This window comes from Scatophagus argus, chromosome 4 (assembly GCF_020382885.2).
Source record: "Scatophagus argus isolate fScaArg1 chromosome 4, fScaArg1.pri, whole genome shotgun sequence".
Classification (NCBI taxonomy): domain Eukaryota; kingdom Metazoa; phylum Chordata; class Actinopteri; family Scatophagidae; genus Scatophagus; species Scatophagus argus.
The window spans coordinates 15,547,839-15,571,151 of NC_058496.1; the positions used below are offsets into that span (position 1 = coordinate 15,547,839).

General features: G+C 39.9%; 1 protein-coding gene across 1 annotated transcript; it reads left to right on the top strand.

Moving 5' to 3' along the window:
* The first annotated feature begins 5,832 nt into the window (after positions 1-5,832).
* Positions 5,833-23,210, top strand: jak2b (Janus kinase 2b). The gene is made up of 24 exons (XM_046385385.1): positions 5,833-6,403; positions 8,263-8,496; positions 9,134-9,257; positions 9,357-9,474; positions 11,991-12,136; positions 12,684-12,975; positions 13,065-13,184; positions 14,015-14,172; positions 14,361-14,472; positions 14,682-14,868; positions 15,752-15,876; positions 15,979-16,113; positions 16,566-16,653; positions 17,084-17,211; positions 17,389-17,527; positions 17,799-17,950; positions 18,573-18,723; positions 19,141-19,277; positions 19,613-19,802; positions 20,272-20,396; positions 20,485-20,657; positions 20,793-20,910; positions 22,041-22,154; positions 22,323-23,210. The coding sequence occupies exons 2-24, from the start codon at positions 8,268-8,270 to the stop codon at positions 22,428-22,430; spliced, it is 3,369 nt and encodes a 1,122-aa protein (XP_046241341.1). The 5' UTR covers positions 5,833-6,403; positions 8,263-8,267; the 3' UTR covers positions 22,431-23,210.
* Positions 23,211-23,313: the final 103 nt, after the last annotated feature.

The window sequence follows — 23,313 nt, forward strand, 5'->3', positions numbered from 1 at the left end:
TTAAGTAAATTTTTTGTATTTTATATTTTGTGTAATTTTTGTTTCTATTTCTGTTTCTTGATTTTGCAAGCAATCCACGCACATATATAAGTATTTGATCAACACTTAGCAACCAATGATACAATAACACAAAAGCATACTCCACTCAACAGATGGGAGAAGCGACTGCTCTGGTAACTTTGGGACAGATCTTCATCCTGTGAGAGTTTTATTGCATTTTTGTGTGTGAAATTAACCGTCTGGTCAAACATCATTTCAGTTTTGAGGGTGGCGTGATGAGCTCTGAAAAAGAGCCCTCAGCTTCAGACCAACTGTGGAAAAGCTAAATAAATAAAAAGTCTGTCAGGAAGCTTTATAATAGTTTAGCTTTATTGTGTTTACAAACCTTAAAAAGCAACTTAGCTTCTCTATAATTGAAGCTATAAAGCTTGAAATATTGAAAGGGTGCATCAACAGTGTTTTTTAATTGCTTTAAGAGTCAATACATTATAATCTTATTATAAATATAAGACCATGAAATGCATGCATCACTTCCTGTAAATCCCTCATTGTTAAGTAGGCAATCTTAATCCAGTGGGGATGGCAGACTCTGCCATAATCAATAAAAACTATATACGTACATACTATACAGCGTGCAAATTACTTATTGTAAATACATACCATGAATAATATGGTTTGATATCATGAAAAATGTATCTTTAAATATGTTGAATTTAAAAATATTGAAACAACTATACCCATTGAAATAACTGCAGAAGATCAGGTTCCCAGATAAAATTAAACAGAACATTTTTAGTGGTAGCTAGGACACTGAAGACAAGATAAAACGCATGGATTCAACAATGTATCATATAATACATGTAGTGTTCAATTTTTGGTCACAAATCAAATGAGAATTTTAGCATTTAAATGCAGCTCTCACATGACTGCGATGGATAAGATCAGCTATGAAATGGCGTTTCTGAGTAGTCCAAGATACAGTTAAGGTTCTGAAACCCTTTTACAGGAAGGAAGGAGAGAGCTGGTGACAGTGGAAGAGATTAATGAAAACAAAGATGAGGAAAAGTGTGTGTGTGTGTGTGTGAGAGAGAGAGAGTGCAATAGAGAGCATAGAAAAATACCAGTGGAGGGACAAGAAAGACAAACAGTCAGAGGGGAAAAAGAGGAAGTTATATAAAAGTGCTCTAAGGAGCTTATCACTCATATGATAATCATCATTCAATTTGATCGGCTGGCAGATAGAAGGTCAAGAAGGCACCTAGTCATAATTGTGCCTCCCAGCTTGGCCCTACTGAGTCATTTCAGGTTTTGGGTATCGTATGCATCTATAAGTGTGTTTGTGGCTCTTTTTCATCTATCTCTGTGAGGACCAATTTGAATTGTAGACCTTTAGAACGAGGACATTTTGAGAAAGTAAAGACATTTTCGATGTTTCTGTGTGTGATGCATAACACATCAAAACTGGATTTTTGCAGTTTTAATCTGTGCATATCAGATGATTAGTTAAACCAAAGGATATCAGTGAGCAGATCCTTAAGTCTCACATTTACAGCATTTTCAACTGATCTCAGTTTAGTCAGACAACTCACAATTCAAAAGTTTATTATAGCAGCAGAAAGTGTTAAACTTTGGCATCGTGGCAGCATCACTGCCTGCAGATATGTTTGCAGGCAGTGTCTGCAGGTGGATGCTGGGGTGGTGATGGGGCTGAGGTAACAGGCAGCAGTACTGATGCAGGGCAGCAGTGACATGGAAAGGCAGAGGGAGAGATGGGAAGTTTTCGCAGCTTAAATAGACCGCCAAAATGGGAGGGTGTGTTTAAGTGGGGACAGTGAGGCACATCACACGTGTATGTAGCAGTGCAGCTCGAGCTGACTGTCTGAACTGTTTTTTGGCTTTGGTGTGCCAGCAGGCCCCATCTGGCCAGCCGTGTGAAAAATTTCTGGCAGCGATACTGCTTGAAGAGGACAACAGTAAGATTGAAGATGGATTGTCGCACATTGGTGCCATTTTACTCACATGAAACATTTATGGGATTAGTGAGAACTTTGCAGTTTTATTTGTCTTGAAGCCTTTTTCAACAAATATGCTTTGGACAAAGGAAAATCCACTGCTTGATAAAAAGATTTAAAGAAATTAGTTTATCCAAGTCATTTCTGATGTTCTGGTTAAGGATTTATATTAGGCTATAAGCCTGTCCAGAATTAATAAATGCAATGTAAAGGACAGCTGCAAATGTGTGTGTGCGCGCGCATCTGTGTGTGTCTGGCTGGGAGAGAGAGGGAGAAAGAGAGGCGCAGGTGGTGAGTTTCAGGCATGGAAAACCTTTGGAGACTCTGTTCAATCCACCAGAGTCCAAAAGAAAAACATTTTTTCCTTACTTCTTTCTGTTTCTCTCTCTCATCACCTCTCTCTTTTGTTCTTATGCACTTCCTTCCTTCCTTCTCAGGTTTCCACTCTATCCAAGTTGTGTACACATAGCTCCATCTACTGGTAAATTATATGAATAACAATTTCCTGTCACCTTGACATAATGGTGTCTGTTAAGCATCATGACTACATGAAGGTTTATTTTAGTTATTAGAGTAAGTCAGAAACCACTAACCCAGGATTTCAACACTTAGGTTAAGGAGTGGTTGTCTGAAAAAGTGTTCTGTACAGAATGTGCAATAATGTTTTATTATTATTATGAATTGATTTATATAGAAAAACAATAGTTTGACATTTTGAAAAATATTCTTGAGCACTTAACAGGGGGGATAGCTAAAACAAAAATTCATATAGCACTTATATAACTTATGTAGCACAAAGTATCCAATAAGGCTTTGGGAGTTCAGAGGGAGTTGCATGCTGTTAGCTGTTTCCCATTGCCTCACATCTTCATCGCCTCATGACTCCAGTTCCTTACTACTCATTTTCTCATTGAGAAATGTATTTTCCAAATGTCAAACCATCAAGTCAAAAGGATTAGTTCTTTCTGTCCAACAAATGATCCGTAGTGAACAAGATGCACTCAACAAAGGGGTTTACACAAATAAAACCCAGCAACATCCTGTGGAGATTCATACAAGTTACAGATAATAAAGAAATCAGAGCTAAGTAAGTCATGTTGCATTTGTTTCAGGTAATGACAATATCAGTGCTGCTCTCTCTTTTCCATCCATCCTTCCCTTTTTTCCGAAGACCCACCCTTGTTTTCTCTTCTGCTCTTTCTCTCGGTTCCTCCACTTGGTCTTCTTCCTCTGTCTCCGTCCGCTGCTTTCATATCCCCCCTCCTCTGCCTCCCACTCTCTCTTGTTGTCTTGTTTTTCTCCCTGTACCTCCTCTCTCTGCCGTAGGCAACCCTGCTGTGATGCTGTTTTAGATCCACTGGAGGGATGCGTGTTGGAGCAGAACGTACTCTGCTGTTCCTGTGAGTGTGCGTGTGTGTGTGTGTGTGTGTGTGTGTGTGTGGACGTGTATTCCTATAGTTGTGGGGACAAAAATCTGTTTACACAGTCACATTGTGGGGACCTGCCTTATTTATGGGGACAAAACACAAGTCCTCACAGTGTAAATCAAGTATTAGGGTGAAGATTTGCTTTAAGGTTAAGCTGAGGTTACGGTTAGGTTAAAGTAAGGGTTAAGATTAGGCGAGTAATGTTTATTGTTAGGGTTAGGTGGTGGTTAACCCTCCAGGAAATGAATGTAAGTCTATATCATGTCCCCAAGAGTGATGGAAATACAACTCTGTGTGTGTGTGTGTGTGTGTGAGAGAGAGAGAGAGCATGCATGAGTGCTATCACCCAAACACCTGAGGACATCCTTAAGATATTTCCTCTGTGTGTGTGTGTGTGTGTGTGTGTGCAGCAGCAAAGATAGGTGTCACCAGAATGCCTCAGGACTCTCCTAATTCCTTTATTTGTCAAAGCATGTGTGCGTGTGTTGGTGTGTGTGTGTGTATCAGGTGTTTGCCCATGGGTTTCACCAAGGGATACACATGTTTGCCTTGCAGCAGAGCTTGATCTATCTACCTACCTAACTATAGCTAGATGGCTATTAAGGAAAATTACTACTACTTGTGACTCCTTTCCCAGAGTATGAAGCCCTCTGACTTTGGTGATTCCTTTACTTTTCCATATGTTCTGTGCTTAAGTTTTCATTTCTCCAGCGAAATATTTAGTAAATTGATTGGCAGAATATCTTTGTACTTCCCAGATGGTTAATCTGAGTCTGGTGATCCTCTGATTTTTCATGAAGCTGACATTTGTGGTTTTGAATGAAATGTCCCCACAGGTACAGAGTGTATTGTCATTAAATTTGATGCAGATACCCCCCTCAAAAAGCTTGTTAACACTGACCTTGTGAGAATATTAACATGCTGGTGTTAGCCTTTAGCTTAGAGAGCTGCTGTGGGCCAACAGCATCACAGAGCCTCTGGCTGTATATTTTTATTCTTGTTTTAAAGGCTTTTACAGTGTAAAATTTACAAGAATAAAGCAGATATTTGAGAAAAGTCTGGAAAATAAACATCTTGCGAACCCTCTGATCTCTCTTGCAGCCCCTTATGATGGGTTTGAGACCTTTATAAGTATCCTACTAACAGAAAACACAATGATTTTGACAGTAGCTAAATATGTTTGAAACTTGGTTTAGTTGTGGCAGCTTCAAAGTGTTGATAAATGCTTAAAATCCATGCTGAGGAGAGTGACAACGACCTCAAGGCAATTTGCTATGGGTTCATAGGGTGCCTGGTATGCTTGCATAATCTAACCACCACTCCACCCCTCTGCCCAGCTGGTCCTCTTACCGGAATAACAAAATCATAGTTTCAGGTTTGTATGAAATGTTTTCATTGCTGCAGCCTAATATATGTGAAATCACATCCTATTTTGCAGGTACGTGTTGAGGTCTGATTAAGCCTCTTGTCTTAAACATGATGGTTAATAAGAATAAGAATTAAATCAATAAACTCAAATTATAAGCCGTCATCACTGTAATTTTACACACGTAGGTGACAATCTACAGCCCAGTAATATTAAAATTAAGTTGATTTAATACACCTCTTGCATATTTAATGACTGTTGTTCTGGACAACATTGGCTATAATGTGTTCTGTCTACTCCCTTTCACAGGAGTGTTGTAATATGTACAGCTACTGTTCCTTTGGTCGCTAGTTTGTTGACTGACAAGCCGACGGACTGACTCAGTGTGGAGATGCTGCCTTTAGGCGTTCCTCGTAATATCCGGATTCCAAGACTGTCCACGTTATCAGGCCTAAATATGATAATAAATGATAATATAATAAATGTGTAAATGGTGGTAAAACAGTCCATAGTTATTCACATTATTTTTGACAACCTCAAACTAAGCAGTCTCTCATAGAGAAGTGGTTTGTAAGTGGTAGATTTTGTCAGTTTCAACAGAAACTAGATAAAATCATAACCCACTTTGTACAGTTCCCCTCTTCCTACCGTAATTTGTAATGTTAATACAAAATTAGTTTATTATAATATTTGCAATGTGTATTATTCACTCACCCCAGTTTTTTACCACTGGCTTTTAATTTAACATTTTGAGGATAACAAACCACATTTTGTCTGTATTTCTGTATAGTATAGTATTGAACAGGTAATACATTACACTTTTACTGTCTTTCTGTATGAGCAGCTGTTAAGTAAACATATGTTTTTAAAAATATTATTACAAAGAGAAATGCAGTAGTGTGCAGGTTATTAATGCTTTGAAGTATTAGTTTTAGTGATGTTTTTCTACTGTTAATATCCGAACTCTTGTACACTCGGCATTTTTGTCTGTTTTGTAAAAGTGACATTTCCTACAGTGTTGAATGCATCATTGGTATGGTGGGAGAGGCTGGTTTGTTGACTGACTTAGGCTCTGCTTCGTTGTAGCTGCCACTGGCAAACTAGCCAGCTACCTTTTCAGAGTTAAAGGTATTCATTTGAAAAGATGTCAGTAATGTAACTCCCGTCGTAGAACTCTTGCCTCAGGCTCTGGCACAATGAGATGCTTGTCTGCAGATGAATTTCGCGTTATCGGACCAATTTCTAACAGAACACGACGTGGTTGTATCTAACGTTAGCTTAAGTTACAAGATTGACAAGATAGACGACTGAAGTTGCTGTGGAGTGTAAGATATGGATAACGCTAGGGTGACTGGAGGTAACGTTAGCTTATGAGGCAGGTTAGCCAGCCGAGAGCGACATGGAAATAAGAGTATTTACAGATGGATTTCGACCATAGACATTTTCATCTGTTTGATCAGTTGTTCTAGTGCTGATCTTGAAGAGCCGTAGCAGCGTAGCTCTCGCTCGTCCTGGCTGCAGCGCATCGTTGGCCTAGGAAGCTAGCAGTAAGCAAGCAAAGCTAGCTAGCTAGCTGCACGCTTGGCTCCTCAATCAAGGTAAGTCTTTACACACGTCATTAATTTGTTAACAGTTTTATCCGGTTTCTTTTTTCAGAGCGCAGAAATGTGAACTTCTAACCTTGAACTGTAGACATAATTTTGCATAGCTTCTGTAGCATCTAACGGTAACTCGTATAGGGGAGAGTCTGTGTGGCCGCTAGTGTCAAGTTAATCTATTGAAGCTATAGCTAACGGTAGCGCTCAAGATCACGGCCTTGGTGAGTTTGTTCTGCAGCTAAGTTTCTGATATTTGACTGGTTATGTTCAGTTTAACCGTAGTTTTGGAGTTTGCTACTGGACAGAGAAGCCTATAGGTTAGTACCGAACATGTCATAGTAACATACAACGTCCAGAAACTGGAGTTTTCCTATAGTTTTGGTATTCTAATTCAGGGTTGAATTTCGTCTCCTTGTTACATTTGTTTATTGATAACATAAAAAATTAACAACGAAGGATATGTGAAGATTTAAAACACGGTTGTTTTATGCTTCTGAGATTCGCAAGAACTGGAATTGGAGCTTCATGGGGAAGTGCCAAGTCCTGTCAAAAATGATATGTATAATATGAAAACATTATTATATTTGCGTCCTTTGTGTGCTGGATGTTTTCAGTGAAGTATTCAACATCTTCTCCAACCTGTACATACAAGTGCTGAATCGATTAGGGTAAAGGGGCAGTTAACTGAGAGAAAATTCATAGCTATTTTGATGATCAGTTGACAGTTAAAGTCACTTGGCATGTAAAAATGCTGAGCTTTTACTACATTAAGTTCCTCAAATGTAAGATTTGCTTACTTTTTCCGTTTTATTTTGTTGTGAATTGAATCTTTCGTTTTGGACTGTTGCAATTTCCTTAGGATGACAGTGATTATAGCCAATGATTTGCACATGAATGATGCAGTTTTATTTTTTGTTGGTTTTTGTGACGTTTGTGCCATGGGAGAAGCACGTTTTGTGTGTTTCTGCCGTCTCAGAACCTGTTTTCACATATGAATGAATGTCCAGAGAATTAGGTTCAGACTGGGGCCGTCATAATATCACATTTTTACCACATGAAACTACAGCTAAAAAATTTTTAAAAAGAAAGGCTAATGTTATCTATCAGATTCAGCATTAACTTTTTATTGTGTATTTTATCCCACTTTAGCAATAAATTACATTCAAATGCCATTGTAGGGAGAGGGAGAGAGAGTCTATAACATAACAGTGCAAAAAAAGGGAATTAATTGAGGAAAAGTAGAGGATGACTGATAGTGGCTTTTCAAATTCTGATGCAATAACTATAGTTTGTAGCAGCAAAGGCTGATTAATTGGCCGATAGCAACCCCTCACTCCTATGAAAAAGTCAGCACTGTCAAAAATGTACAAGCTTCGCCTTTACAGCCTTTTGCCACTATCAGAGATGAGTCCCGTCAGTGATTAGTCAGACCTCATATTGGTATTGATTAGTCAACTAAACCTATTAATTGATGTACCTCCAGTGAAAATTCAGCTGAACTGATGAGAGACCACAAGGCCTTCACACAGTATTGCCAAATCTGTATTATTAATCAACAGTATCAGTATTTCATTTTGAAGTTATGCTGTATTTCTAAGCTAAGTGAGGATGCTTGGTGGACTGGTTAATGTATAAAAATGGATTGAAGGTTAGGGTAGATATACAGATTTTATAACCTCTCACCAGGCAGTGTTTCCTGTACTGCAGCTTTGGGTAATACCTGAATCTTAATAACAGTTTATGCAACAATTGAGACCATGGACCTTAGCAAGATGACTATATTAAATCTATCACACTTTGCAGAAAATAAGAAACAAAATCATTCTGTCTGCTGATGTTTTTCCTGCGACTGGTTGAAGGTTGCATGTTGTTGATGGCCTCCTCACCAGTCATGGACACGCTGACCAACGCATGCCCCACGGTGCACCAAAATGGGACTGCCCATCGGGAATCTCCAGAAGCAAGGCCGGCTGCTGCTGTTCTGAGACTTCATTTCTACCACAGCCAAGGAGCAGCAGACTGCAGCTTCCTCAGCTACCCACCTGGGGATTATGTAGCTGAGGAATTGTGTATAGATGCAGCCAAGGCATGCAGTGAGTAGTCGAGCTGTGCAGGCTTGCATCATGCACCCCCATTCATGTGTTTTGCTGTAACTCGAGGCATAGGTCCTGAGATAAGGTTATCAGGAGGCCACAGTGAAACCTATCGGCAGAAAAAGCGTTTGTTTGTTCTGTCATCTGAGTGGTGTGTTTCCAGTATGTCTTAATTCAACTATAAAGATCAGCAAAAAATGGTAACTTTGTTTTACTTGTGTTTTTTGCAGAGGTACAGTTTAAGAGTCAATAAAAGCAAGATGCAACTAATGCACAGATGTGGGCCATGCAGGGCGGGGGGCTAAACTAGCCTGCATGTGTTTGGAACCACACGTTATGTGTTTGATGATAAACAAAACACAACTGACATTTTAGATAATCTTTATTGACCTTTTGTTCATCTGTGTTAGCACTAGAAACAGCTAGTATTCTAAAGCATAATCTCTTCTGTACTCCTCTGAGTTGCCACTAGATTAGCACAGTTTCTACAGGTACACTGCAATTTGTTGGTTCAGTTAATTTCAACACATAAACAATGGAAACTGATTTGGCTCAAGCTAGTAACATGTGTTGCGTAATTGAACAGAGTGAAATTTCTCAGAACATAATGCGATTTCTGTTTCTTTGTCTACTTTAGGTATATCACCTCTCTACTGCAGCCTGTTTGGTCTTTTCCGAGAGGAAGACCGCTTGTGGTTTTCCCCCAACCACATCTTCCAGCTTGACGAATTGGCTTCAGAAGATGTGTTTTTCAGAATAAGGTAGCATACATAGATTGTTTTGCTACTTGGTTGCCTCTGGAGTAGATTTTCCGCATTGAAATTTTAATATGGTTGCATTTTTATTGCTGTTTAACACAGGTATTACTTCCCTGGCTGGTACAGTGGTGGGACATCACGGGCATACAGATATGGGGTTGCCAAGGGGTCAGAAAGCTCTGTCTTCGATGATTTTGTGATGTCATACCTCTTCTTTCAGGTAAGCATATTATCATAGAGCGACCCTCTTTATTAGATGGCATCACACACTGTAGTCTGGACTGTAAAGAAGAGGGCTCCCCATGCAAGCAGGTGGCACCAACAAGAGAGCTGTTGTGCAGTTACAGCAATCATGTGAGAGAGAAATTGGTTTTTGGGAGCAATTTTGCCACTTGCGTGCAAAGATCCACACTTCAGTGTGCGCAAAAGCTGAATGAGAGTTGAAGGTTTGACGGATCACAGCAGACTCAGAGCAGAACCACTGACCAAAAATGTATTTTTATGCATGAAGTTCTTGCTCTTGTCTCCCACACAAAGGATAGGTTCTCCATTTTTAAAGGTCAATGTCCAGATGCCAGTGAGGTTTGAGTACTGACGGTGCAGAGCAGGAAGCAGTCTGAGACATTTTTGTGATTCCCTGGTTTGGTGTATCAGTTGATGAGAATGAAAATTAACCTATTCCTTGTGTTTGAGTGTAATGTGCACCATGTTAGCACAATGTCCACTAAGAGATAAGCAATTCTAAAAAAAATAGTGGGTTCATCTGTATCCCAGTACTTTCCCAAACCTTTTAAAAACAGGTCACTAACATATCCTTTTAGTATTTTTTTTTTTTAATGTCAGACAGTAAATAAGTAATTAACAATAGCTGGACTTGGGGGCTTTTTTTCAGCTATGAATTGCAGCAAATGAATTTTTATGGTACCAGGACTTTTTAGAGGGAATTCACTAAAAATAAAATGTTGATGGTAATTAAGAAAGATGTCACCCAGTCCAACAGTGTGGCTCATTTTTGTGTCTTTATTAGTATGGGCCCATTGTGCATGTTTGCTTGAGGGCCAACCACTGGGTTAATCTTGCCTTGGATGCCACATTGACTCACAGTGGCACTACTTTCTCAATGTCTTAGTGGTCACAAAGTCCTAAAGAGGAAAGTTTCCCCACCAAGTCTCCTCTGGTTTTGTGTGTTTTGAATGGACTGTGTTTTCAATTTTGCTGTCTCTCTGTTGGCTGTTTGAGTATTTGTCCTTGCATTTTTGGTCAAAAGGAAAACACACAGTTGTAACCACAGGTTTTTTCCCTCTAACTATATAGTATCTGCATGAACAAGAGGAGAAGGGTCCAATAAAAGCTCAAGAAATGATTTGTACAGACTACATTGCAATAGAAGGGAGTTGTGTGTTGTGGGTGAATCCAGGTAACTTGAGCCAGTGATATTACCAGAGCTGAACTCAGAGTGAACTGAAGGATTATGTGGAATTATGCCCATGAAAATCTGTGCTGTTGGCTTGGGAAAGCCTATAAGGGAGAAGGGAAGCACCACTGCATGGGTCGTATGAGGATGAAGTACACAGTGTGTTTTCAGCCATTTAACCATTGCACATGCTTGCATTCACTTAGGACAGATATTGTGTTTTGCTTTGTGAAGGATACGTTGAGTTCCTCACAGTCTTATCTAGTACTGAACCTCTGTATTTGTGATAAAGTAAGGCCATTATGACTTGCAAAGAGAGGTTTGTCTCTGCATCTGCCAGTTGACGGTTAACTAAAGCAACGAATACAAATAGTAAGCCTTTGTTTTTCGAAGGACAGTGATAAGTGATAGAATTTGTGGTAATTTGATTAAATTATCTTGTTTTTGAGAAGGTCAAGGGATATCACCTTAAATGAAAAAAGGGGCCTTGGAGCCAAAGTTTTCCAAATGTGAGCAAAGAAAGAGCAGAGGTTTTCAAACTGTGAGGCACAGGAAAGTTGCAGGAGGGGCATGGAGGGAGAGATGTTGGGAGGACGGCAATAAATGACGACAGTGTGGTTAATCGAAGGCTGTGTTTGCACTCGTATCCTGGATGAATAAATATATCCATTGTTACTGCATAGTTCTGGTCTGTTCGCTGTTCAGACCGACTTCTTACAGTCAAACCAAGATGTTGCAAGCATGACATCAGATCAACTGACAGGAAGCTCATTCACTGGTCAGTTGTGGTCAGCTGTCATCCTACATCATTAGTGGACCTGCAGTGGAAAATGGAAACAAAGTTTTTTCCGACGACTGACAGCAATCATGTTGCACTGAACTGTTTTTATTTTTTCTTCATGAGGAGCTCATGAAGATGAAGTAGTAGTTTTATATGAGCATCTGTAATAAAAACAAGGGGTAAATGGAGTCATAGATGAGGTTTTGATCATTCGATAAATGCATTTGAATTCACTGTAGTCCATAAATAAACTGTATCACAGTTGAGTCGGACGGCGACTGAGAAAGACCTTTAAATGCAGCCTTGGTGTCATTGTTTGGTCCACGCCAAGGTTCAGATAGCAGTGTTCTAACGTGCTTATAAAAGTGAATGAAACAACATAGATATGAAAGTTTGAAGTTTATTAAACATAGATTAAGAACATAATCTGACACTGTTGCTTTGATAAGAACACTCACCCAGCATACAGATTTTTGTATACTTCACATGCTAGCGCAAGTTTATATACTGTATAATGTGTTACTCTTATGTCTGTGTGCAGTGGAGGTATGACTTTGTCAATGGCTTGGTGAAGATCCCCAACTCCCATGAGACTCAGGAAGAGTGCCTCGGTATGGCCGTACTCGACATGACAAGAACAGCCAAGGAGAAACAGCTGTCACCACTGGACATCTACCACACTATAAGGTACTAGTGAAAAACACAGGCTGCTTCTGCTCTTTTTCTTGGGGAAGTATCTGAAAAGAACACCTGCTAATCACTAATGTAATGGTGTTAATGGTACCAAAGCAAAATTGGATTTTGGTTCTGCGCAAGCTTTTGGTTGGTTGGTTAATCAGTAAACCGCAAACCAGAGAAAACTAAGAATCTGACAGAGAGGATTCAGTCGCAAATTTCAGAACTTGTCAGTTTTTGATTTTCTTCATGCATGCAAATTTCATTGTCAGTATTCTTTAAACTCAAAAATATCCACATTTGAGATCCATTCCAAGTGACTTGAGTAGTGTCAAAGCTTAATTTTCATTTTGTTTTATTTTATTCATCTTTCATGTTCTACTCTGTACCTGTCTTGTCTTGAATGTTTCACACAGCACCTTATTATGAGCATACAACTGTGTTAAAATCATAAGACATACTTTTTCAGCTTTGTTTGTTTTTAAAATTATGAGAGATTGAGGGAAACATTTGGACAGTGCATTAGTTGAAAATGTTTTTCCCTCTTGCTAAATTCTAGCTACAAGTCCTTCTTGCCAAAAGACATGAGAGCGCAGATCCAAGACTGCAACTTCTTGACACGCAAGCGAATCCGCTTCCGCTTCAAACGCTTCATCCAGCAGTTCAGTCAGTGTCGTACCACAGTGTGTGATCTCAAGCTCAAGTACCTCATCAGCATGGAGTCTCTGGAGAAGGCCTTCTACACAGAGACCTTCCAGGTCAGGGAACCTTCAAGTGGACAGCTCATCATCCTGGTGGCAGCAGACAGTGGCATCCAGTGGTGTAGAGAGAAATTAAAAGACTCTGACCAGGTGACCACCAGTGCTGACAGTAAGCTTTGTTCTTTTTTTTTTTTCTTTGTATCATATTATTAAAATCCTTCCATATGCTCTTTGTTCAGGAGCTGCAGACTTTGTGCGACTTTCCTGATGTCACTGACATTAACATCAAACAGGCCAGCAAGGAGGGTGCTGCAGAGAGTCGGGTGGTCACTATCAACAAGCAAGATGGCAAGAATCTGGTAATTTCATTTTCATTTCCTATGCAGTATGGAAATATATGAAAAAATAAGGAATTCAGTTTTAGTAATTTCCAGGTTTGGATAAGTATGAAAAAAAGAAAAGAGTACAGGAAAATATCAGATATCCAAGACCAAATCAGTTGATTTTTGAGTTGCATATTTACATAGCATCACAAAGAGCCAAGTATTAGGTTTGTCTGAACATTTACGAGTAATGCAATGAAACCATACCTTTATGGCTGCATTCATCGTCGTTTCCATGGAGACAGTGAATAAACAAAGCTGCACTTTTTTTCAACTAATAATTCATTCTTATTTATAAAATCAACTAAATATATGAGAGGAATGTTAATGTTTTTTCTTAGAGGAATATTTTTGAGGGGAAATGAGTATTGACAGAGAAACATACTCCAGCTTTCCACGTGGCAGGTCAGACTGTACCGACACTATGAGCTGATTGCAGGTTTTTAGTGCTGACTTGACATTCTCAAAGATAAGTCAGAATTTGTCCAAGCCACAGTACCCAGCTACGGTCATCTGGCAGTTGCTTAATATCACACGCATATCTCGTCAGAATGTTGCGTAAATGTTGACACTTGGAATTTGAAACAATGTATTTACACATTAAACATGTAATTATTTGTACTCAGACAACAAATATGGTCTACCAAGCAGTTTGGAAAAGTATGGAATTTTTAAAAGACTTTAAAAGTAGAAAAAGTAGAAAGTATTTGGTTCTACTCTGAGAATTACAATACCCTGCTTAGGGATAGCTGGAGAGTTGTTGAAGTTTGCACATTCTATCTAACAGTGGTTTTCATATATTTCAGGAGCTGGAGTTCCCCAGCCTGTCTGAAGCCCTCTCCTTTGTTTCCCTCATCGATGGCTACTATCGGCTCACTACAGACGCACATCACTACCTTTGTAAAGAAGTGGCTCCCCCTCGGCTTGTGGAGGCCATCACTTCCCATTGCCATGGCCCCATCTCGTAAGTGAATAACAGCAAACCTGAACTTACTTTCTGCCAGCAGCGTAAGTAGGGGCTGTCACTTTCTTTGTTCTATAGTGATCAAGTGAGAACAAAGCTCCTTTTCCTAATGAGTAATGCTGTAAATCTCTGCTGAAATACAGGTAAATAACCTGCTGCGACTCTGTGACTGTGCTTGTTTTTGGCAGAATGGAGTTTGCCATCAACCGGCTTCAAAGGTGTGGAAACAAGCGAGGACTGTACATTTTGAGATGTAGCCCTAAAGACTTCAACAAGTATTTTCTGACTTTCCCTGTTGAGGTAGGCAAGGCTCGCCTGTAATTAGAAGTACTGAATACATGTTCAATATCAGATTGCACTGTGAAAGGATAAATAAATAATAATGCATTTTTTAAGGTGTCCCTGGTTTATATCCCAGCTCAAGTCTTTTCTTCATATGGACTAGTGTCCCACTCAAAATCAGAAGTGGGGTATGTGTTTCTCCCATCTTCCCTCCTTTTGTCTTCTAGGTGTATGATGCTGTAGAATACAAACACTGCATGATTACCAGGTCTGCCAGCGGGGAGTTTAACCTCAGTGGAACCAAAAGAAACTTCAGCAGCTTGCAAGAACTGCTGAGCTGCTACGAAAAGGAAACTATGCGCTCTGACAGTGTCATTTTCCAATTCAGCAAGTGCTGCCCACCTAAATCCAAAGGTAAAAGTAACAGTTCTGCTGCCTAAGGTGTGATGTAAATATCTAACATTTATATGCTGCTAGATTGATGTATTTACACATTAAATTACACGGGTTGATGGCTGATCGGATTGAAATCCCTGGGCTTCCAGCTGTGTGGTTTTTAAATGCTGAACGTGTTGGACTCAAAACTAAAGTAAAGCCAGTTCTCTGACCAGTCATTAATAGAGAAGGAGAGCATTGATTTTCTGAACTTGGATGCATGGAGTACAAACTAACAACCAGGATTACTCAACAGTGTGTCAGTCTTTGTGCTTTCGTAACTAAACCAGAATTGGTCACAGCTAGGATTTGCTAACGTGGTGGATCCGTTCCCACAGAAACTGATGATGAAGAAACGCTGAGTTTTAACAAGTCACATACTCCATCTCTGACTCACATCATTGTTTCTCAAGTTTGTCTGTCAGATGGACTGTCAGAGAGCTGTTCCCGTATGTTTTGTGTTTTTGAGGTTTTTGTGTCACTCCGCAGCTTCCCCGTAGCATTCCTTATAGATTCCTTAGAAAATAGCGTTTCGATGTTTCAACAGTGTTTTTACAAACAGCAACTGACAAATACTGAGATGAAGGTTTAATAATAATAACATCACCTTTCACCTCCAAGCTCAAATCTTCCAAGCTGACATTTTAGTTCCTCTCCATGTGTGGAGCGTCGGTGAACTTCTGTGTGTGTGTGGGTTGAGTGAGGGGAGGTCATCAGCACTGTAACCTGTGTCACTGACTTAAAGACCCAGAAAATAACGTGGATGGAGGCGCCCTTTAAACAATGAACACATTCAGCTTAGTTAGCTGTAAATGTTTCTCTTGAAAGTTTGATTTTCTCTTTTTTTTCCCTCCACCACCAGAAAAGTCCTGCCTCCTCGTGTGCAGGAGCAACAAGGGCTCTGAAGTGCCTCTTTCTCCATCAAACCATCGACACAACATCAGTCAAATGGTGTTCCGCAAGATCAGGAAAGAAGATTTGGAATTTGTAAGCTTAGTTTGCATGTTCACATTTCCTCATCTTTTCGGCAATTCTGTTCAGAACTGAATGCATATGGTGTTAAAACTGCAAAAATGGTCTTCCTTTCAGATGGAGAGTCTAGGTCAAGGGACATTTACAAAGATCTTTAAAGGCATCCGCAAGGAGCTTGGAGACTATGGACAAGTGCACCAAACTGAAGTAGTCATGAAAGTTCTGGACCAGGCCCACAGGAATTACTCTGAGGTCTGTGGCTTTGAAGCTTGTCTTGTTATCTCCAAAATGATATGCTGCACTGAATGATACACTTGGTTTTTGCAGCCACAAATCAAAATCAATCAAAATCAAAAATGCCAATTATTTAATGGTTTTAGCTTTTCAAATTTTAAGCCTTTCTTTGTCATTTTTGTCAAAACTGTAACTTTGGAAGATCCGATTTGTCTGAAACTTTTAAACTTATTTTTGCACCGAGTCAGGACTGCTAATCTTGTCTCCCATCATTTACATGAACAGAACCTGAAGAAGGGATCTTTTAATGGGCAGTGTTCATATGAGCACCTGAGCATTGTGTTCCTTGAAAAATTGTGAATCTATCCTTCAAAATGAGTTCTAGTCCTGTACTGGTGTACCCTTTTTGTCTATGATGGATGTATACATAATTGGATTTTCTCTCTTCTCTGTCTTCTCTAATCCCACAGTCTTTCTTTGAAGCTGCCAGCATGATGAGCCAGTTGTTCCATAAGCACCTGATCCTTAACTATGGCGTGTGTGTCTGCGGAGAAGAAAGTAAGTCAGCCTAAGAGACATGCACTCTAACTGAAGTTTTCATGCTGGAACCGTACTGTATGTCTCCATTTGTCCTTACAGTGAGAAAAAAAGATTGTGCTCTAATATAATAATCACCCAGTCACTTGACAAGCATTATGAGCTTATGGCTGATGATGGTCGGATGATGTCAAGAGTCTACCGTGCTTCTCTGTAGTGTATGGTGGGCTATTCTTAGGAGGATTATAATGCCCTGCCCCAGAAACTCTTTGACTTGTCCCACTCCCTCTCCCACTGTATGATTAGTGAAGAAAATTTGCTAAGCATTTTGTATTTTTGGACCTTTTATTCTTGGCTCAAAAAGGTAATAGCATTATATTAGTTGACATCAAATTAATATGTTCAGTTCTTACATTTTAACCTCACCTAAAAAGAAAATGTTTTCATTTAGATATCATGGTGCAAGAGTACGTGAAGTTCGGTTCGCTGGACACGTACTTGAAGAAGAACAAGAACTCGATCAACATCCTGTGGAAGCTGGAGGCAGCTAAGCAGTTGGCCTGGGCCATGAACTTCCTGGTAGGAAACATTGCATTGTACCAGATTTGATTCCAGGTCATTCAGAGTATTGATTAGTATCAATTTCTGTGTCACATTTGTATCATCATCTGGTCATCATAGCGGTTAAAAACAAAGTCTAAGAAGAACAAAAAAATTAATGGTGTTGTCCCTTTTGTCCCTTTTCTGAACCTGCAGGAAGAAAAGCATCTTGTCCATGGGAATGTCTGCGCTAAAAATGTTCTTCTGGTGAGAGAGGATGACCGGAGGGCTGGGAACCCCCCATTCATCAAGTTGAGTGACCCTGGCATCAGCATCACAGTCCTGCCCAAAGAAAGTGAGTTTGTTTCTCCTCAGCTTAGCTGTAATACATCTCTTTAAACAGTAGAGGGCAGTGTGATTGCAGGGAGTTGATACTTTATTAAATCCCTAGGATTTATTAAGCTACCTCCACATTTTTTGTGTAGGTTAGTCACAGAAAACACAAATAAAATAAGTAGACACTGGTAATGATTTGTTACAAAATTTTGCCAGGACATGTCAGTACTTTCATTAATTAATAAAGAATTTAGCAACCATTGGGGATAATTTTTTTTTGTTGTTGTCAGTCTTGATTGAGAGGATCCCCTGGGTGCCCCCAGAGTGTATTGGGGACCCTGCCAACCTGAGCCTGGCTGCAGACAAATGGAGCTTTGGCACCACACTATGGGAGATCTGCAGTGGTGGGGAGAAGCCTTTAGCAACACTGGACAACACTAAGGTACGAGTGGGTGATATGACTTAAAATGTATACTGTCTCAACATATATATTTAATACTGGATGGTATAAGTTTTTTTTTCTGCAATAAGGAATGTTTTAAAAGCAGTAGAGCTGGTATTTCCAGCTACGTCACAGCTCTGTACAGTTACAAATTATGTCAATGCACCTGTATTGCAATGTTGTATTTCCACTCCGATATCTTTACTGAAATTGTCATCTATTAACACAAGTGGTGGTAAGCCAGCTGCCAACCTGGGGATGCATTCCTGAACAGCTCCTCATGTTTTGTAATGTCACTAAAAGAAAAAAAAAGAGAAGGAAACATAAAAAAAGCAACATAATGTAAAACAAAATTAGATGAGGCAGGCTGTGGTTTTTTCAGCTCTGGGTGGAAACGTGGGGTGCGATTATGGCTATTTATCATATAGTTCAAATATTTTGTCAGAACATGACACAACTTGTGTGCTGTATTCTTCTTATTCATTTTTCTTTACTACTTGACAACATAAAATCCAAAGTGTGCCTTTTCACCTAAATGGGAAACCAAGAAGACTTCAGTTTCATACTCTCCAACAACCTGCTTTATCTATGCATTATACTTATGCTTTGATTTGTCCCAAAGAAAACCCTGTTCTATGAGGACCACCACCAGCTTCCTGCACCGAAGTGGACCGAACTGGCTAATCTTATCACCAGCTGCATGGACTACGAGCCCTCGTTCAGGCCCACGTTTCGTGCTGTTATCCGTGATCTCCACAGCCTTTTCACACCAGGTTGGTTTGTACCCGCCGTCAGCTAGCCAGCCAGACAGCCCCCACTGGTGTCACATCAGAGAATCTAGGTCACACCAGTGTGGAATCTCAAATGTCTTCAGACACACATACTCTTTTTAACATTGTGTCTTCAGAAGCATGTCAGCGAAAACAAAGTCTGAGCTCCTGTCTCAGTTAGGTAAGTAACAGATTAGGGATAGTGTTTAGGGAATTCTTCGGTATTCTGGGAGTTTTTCCCCTGCTGCAAGTTAAATAAGTAAATCAATGTCAGTTTCATCTCTGTGCAGACATACAGTACAAGACATCATAAGCATTAGTTTTGAGACTTGCATGATCCAAATCAGCTTATCTAACATGAATTTAAATCTCTTAGTTGATGCTTTTATCTCTTGAATGTGTTTATCTTTGTGTCCCCAGACTATGAGTTGATCGTAGACAGTGATATCCTGCCGAACAGGACCGTGTGCTCTGGTTGGTCGCCTGGGGGTTTTGAGAGTCAGGAACCAGCTCAGTTTGAAGAGAGACACCTCATATTCTTACAGCAGCTGGGCAAGGTACATCGAAGTGCGAACACTGCTTTTAAGAGCAAATCAACCCGTGCTGATACACCTCAACCTTTTGTCCCTCTTGCATGAAATTTATTTTGGGACTTTAACTGTTGCATCATTAAATTAAGAAAAAAAGGTCTGTTTCCCTAAAGTTTTGCTGCTAGTTAACTAGTCAGCAGTTTGTCTGTCACTTGCTAATATTGCAGATATTGTAGCAGAAGTGCATTAAAATAAAACACACTGCATAGCTCTTCTGCTCTACACCACCAAGAAAATGAGTAAAACATGAAATCAACCATGAGTAAAAACAATGGTTTACTTTAGTTTGTCTTCTCTTCAAGGGAAACTTTGGGAGTGTGGAGATGTGTCGGTACGACCCCCTTCAGGACAACACCGGAGAGGTCGTGGCTGTGAAGAAACTGCAGCACAGCACTGCAGAGCACATACGAGACTTTGAGCGAGAGATCGAGATCTTGAAATCGCTCCAACATGAGAACATTGTCAAGTACAAAGGCGTTTGCTACAGCGCAGGTACAGCTCACCTGTAATTACCACCACCTTCCTTCTCCAAGTGTTCCACACTTGAAAACATTGCCTGAGAATTTGCTCATTAAAATAATACTCAGTTTAAACAAACCTGCCTAAATACTGTATATATGTTTCATCTGTCTTCACCAGTTTGAATGACAACCGAAACAAGGCAGACAAATTTCCACCAAACTCTGTTGTAACATAAGTACATTTACTGGAGCTGTAGTTCCTATAAACCAGTTGTAGTTTTGCCATTTTGCATAACATGATTTAGATTTTTCCCCCCTTTTGGTTATTAATGGAGGATGTGGCATCACATTCAAGCACTTAATGAGTAATATTAAGCTAATATAAATTTACTATTACTCAGTATCACCCTCATTATGAGTAAATGAAGACACAGACACAGAAGACTTTTTGTAGTTACTCAGTTTTATGACTGACACGGTTTGTTTTTGGCTTCGCTCAGGACGACGAAACCTCCGTCTCATCATGGAATATCTGCCCTTTGGAAGTCTGAGAGATTACCTCATGAAGAACAAAGAGAGGATCGACCACAAGAAACTTGTGCACTACACCTCTCAGATCTGCAAGGTACTGTGCTTTGCCCAGGTTTGACATATGCCTTTCGGAGCTGCTGATCACTGAAGCTTTTTTTTTTTTTAATTCTGTATGTTCACAGGGTATGGAGTACCTGTCAGGTAAGCGGTATATCCACAGAGACCTCGCAACACGAAATATACTTGTGGAGAGTGAGCTGAGGGTGAAGATAGGAGATTTTGGCCTCACCAAAGTTCTGCCTCAGGACAAAGAATACTACATGGTGAAAGAGCCAGGAGAGAGTCCCATATTCTGGTCAGACATCTGTTTTTCTTGTCTTTTCACTGTTTTTATTCTCTTCGCCCTCCTTGCGGTGCTGAACTGTCAATTTGTAAGCTCAACTACCTTTGACAGAACAGATGTTCACCATGACCTATTTTTTTTTTCTAGGTATGCACCTGAGTCACTGACTGAGAGCAAGTTCTCTGTAGCGTCAGATGTCTGGAGCTTTGGAGTGGTGCTCTATGAGCTCTTCACCCACAGTGACAAAAACAGCAGCCCTCCTGCAGTAAGTGAAAACACACTCACACACTTCACCGGCCTTTTCTCTGCCTTTTCAGTTTAGTTTATGTTCATTACTTTCTTGACTAAGTTTAGAAGATGTGTCAGAAAATAACTTAGATAGCATTTAGAGGATTTTCCCATCATGTACTCCTTAAAAAAAAAAAATTCTTGGCAAAAAAAAAAAAAAAAAAGTAGGATTGACAGCACAGGGTCCAAAATTAAGTATCTGATCTGTCTGCCAAAGGTTTGGACTAAACAAAAAAAACAGCATTGCGAAGTCAGAATACTTTTTTTAACTGTTTTCAGAATTTTTACAAACTAAATAAGCAGATTAATCCATAATGAAAATAATCATTAGTTGCAATCCCTTGCATAATAATTCAAATGAGCTCCACCTCTACCAGTAGCAAAAGTGAAATCCAGCTTTTACATGAATAGGTGAGTAAAAATAAGCTAATGGCATGTATATAACATGTAATAGTATAATGGGAGATACTTAAACTCATACTCATACTTAAATTGCATTTTCCTGATTATACTTAAATAACATTTGTAATGCAGGATTTCTACTTCTAACAGAGCATCTTTACAGTGTGGTATCAATACTTTTTCTTAAGCACTTAAGTACTTCCTCCAGCCTCCTCCTGTCAGTCATCTGTTTTTACCAAGTTGGACACCGACAGCCCAACTCCATCTGTGTGTGTTGTGTGTGTGTGTGTGTGTGTGTGTGTTGTGTGCGTGCTCCTTCTCCTTGTGTGCACTGATACAAGCACAGTCTGATGGTAGCCTCATCAGCACACAGTCACATACTAATTCATACGTACATACATTCAAGTTCTGACATACAGTTACAATTGTATCCTGTGTCCCATCAGCAAGAAAGTTTCGTCCTCATGTCACCCCAACCAGAGTCCCTCTCCATAGCGCCAGCATGAAAAGCAGCAATTGATTGATGATAGATCCACAATGTCAGGGTTTTTTTTTTATGTTTGTCTTAAGTCATAACAGATTCATTGTTATGATTAAACAAGTTGTTGGGACATGATTTACTGTATATGTACTTGTTTAGAGTTGCAGCCATTTTTATTATCTGTAATTGCATTTCAAGTCTGTCTTCGTCTTGGTTCCCCTCAGGTTTTTATGTCCATGATGGGAAACGACAAGCAGGGTCAGTTGATCGTCTATCACCTCATCGAGCTCCTCAAATCAGGCAGCAGGCTGCCTCAGCCTCTTGGGTGTCCCACAGAGGTAGGAACATGTACCAGTGTTTTCTTTCTGATATGATGCATTTGTTACATACATGTACATTCACATACCGGGCGTCAGTGCATGGGCGTAGGATATTTGATACTTGACTGTCAACTAATAATAATATAATGATAATTTTGTTAATTTTCTTTCTGCTTTTCCTCTCAGATACACGAGATCATGGAGGAGTGCTGGGACAACAACCCCTGCTTACGTCCTTCTTTCAAGGAGCTTGCTTTGAGAATTGACCTGTTCAGGGACAGTAAGGAGTTCTAGACAGAAAAATCACCCAAAGTGCTGTGCTCTTCTTCGTCCAAGTCACTCTTAACAGTGCTGCCATGTTTGTGGCCAAAGGACAAAGGCCAAAATGGGATCATACTCCTGCGTGAGTGCCAGCATGTGGCAGAGCAGGTGGTAACTGGAAGAGTGGTGGTTCCAAACTAGGACCCGCTCAGAAACTACTGCCAAGGTGCCTTCAAGCAAGGCACTCAACCCCAATTTCTATTGTGGAGTGGCTTAGGTAGCCAGCAGCAGAGTGAAAACTGTGGTTCGGATTCAAGGAACTGTTGAAAGTGGTGTTACTGGAAAAGCAAAGCAAATATTTCCATTCAAACAACATCCTGGACAAAGTTTTAAAAATAAGAGTTCCAGAGTTTGTGGAGGCTGTGAGTAGACTATTGCCAGGCCTGAAGCTAGAGATGCTTGTGTCAAACAAGTTGTGAGTGACTCTGTATGTGTTTGTGTGAGAGAATGAGAGGGAGAGAGTGAGTCTGTTGTGTCCATAATAATTGCTAGCAGGGCTGGCTCTTGCCATCCGTATCCCCCTCACCCGAAGAAAAGTGTTTACTATGTGTGTATATACCTACAGTATATTTGTGTACATATGTCCAGAAAAATTTTATAATTTTATAAAACGAAAATATAGTAAACACTATATTTGAACTGCCAGCAAGATGTCAGTGTAAATGAAGTACATACAAAGGTGATTTTTCAAATGTTATTGTTTTGTTTTCATCGTGAGAGGTGGTGTGAACATTAAAGAGCAGTTTAATTCAACAGTGTCTCTGTTAAGCACATTCCTGTTGTCTTTGGCCCTGAAACGCCATTATTTCCACAGTATAGGTGCCTGTGTTGTCTACTGTAACACCACAACCAGTCA

Coding starts and splice junctions, on each gene's coding strand:
- jak2b (XM_046385385.1), top strand. CDS start 8,268: ATGTTGTTGATGGCCTCCTCACCAGTCATGGACACGCTGACCAACGCA. Junction 8,497..9,133: donor AGATGCAGCCAAGGCATGCA/GTGAGTAGTCGA, acceptor TGTCTACTTTAG/GTATATCACCTCTCTACTGC. Junction 9,475..11,990: donor TGTCATACCTCTTCTTTCAG/GTAAGCATATTA, acceptor GTCTGTGTGCAG/TGGAGGTATGACTTTGTCAA.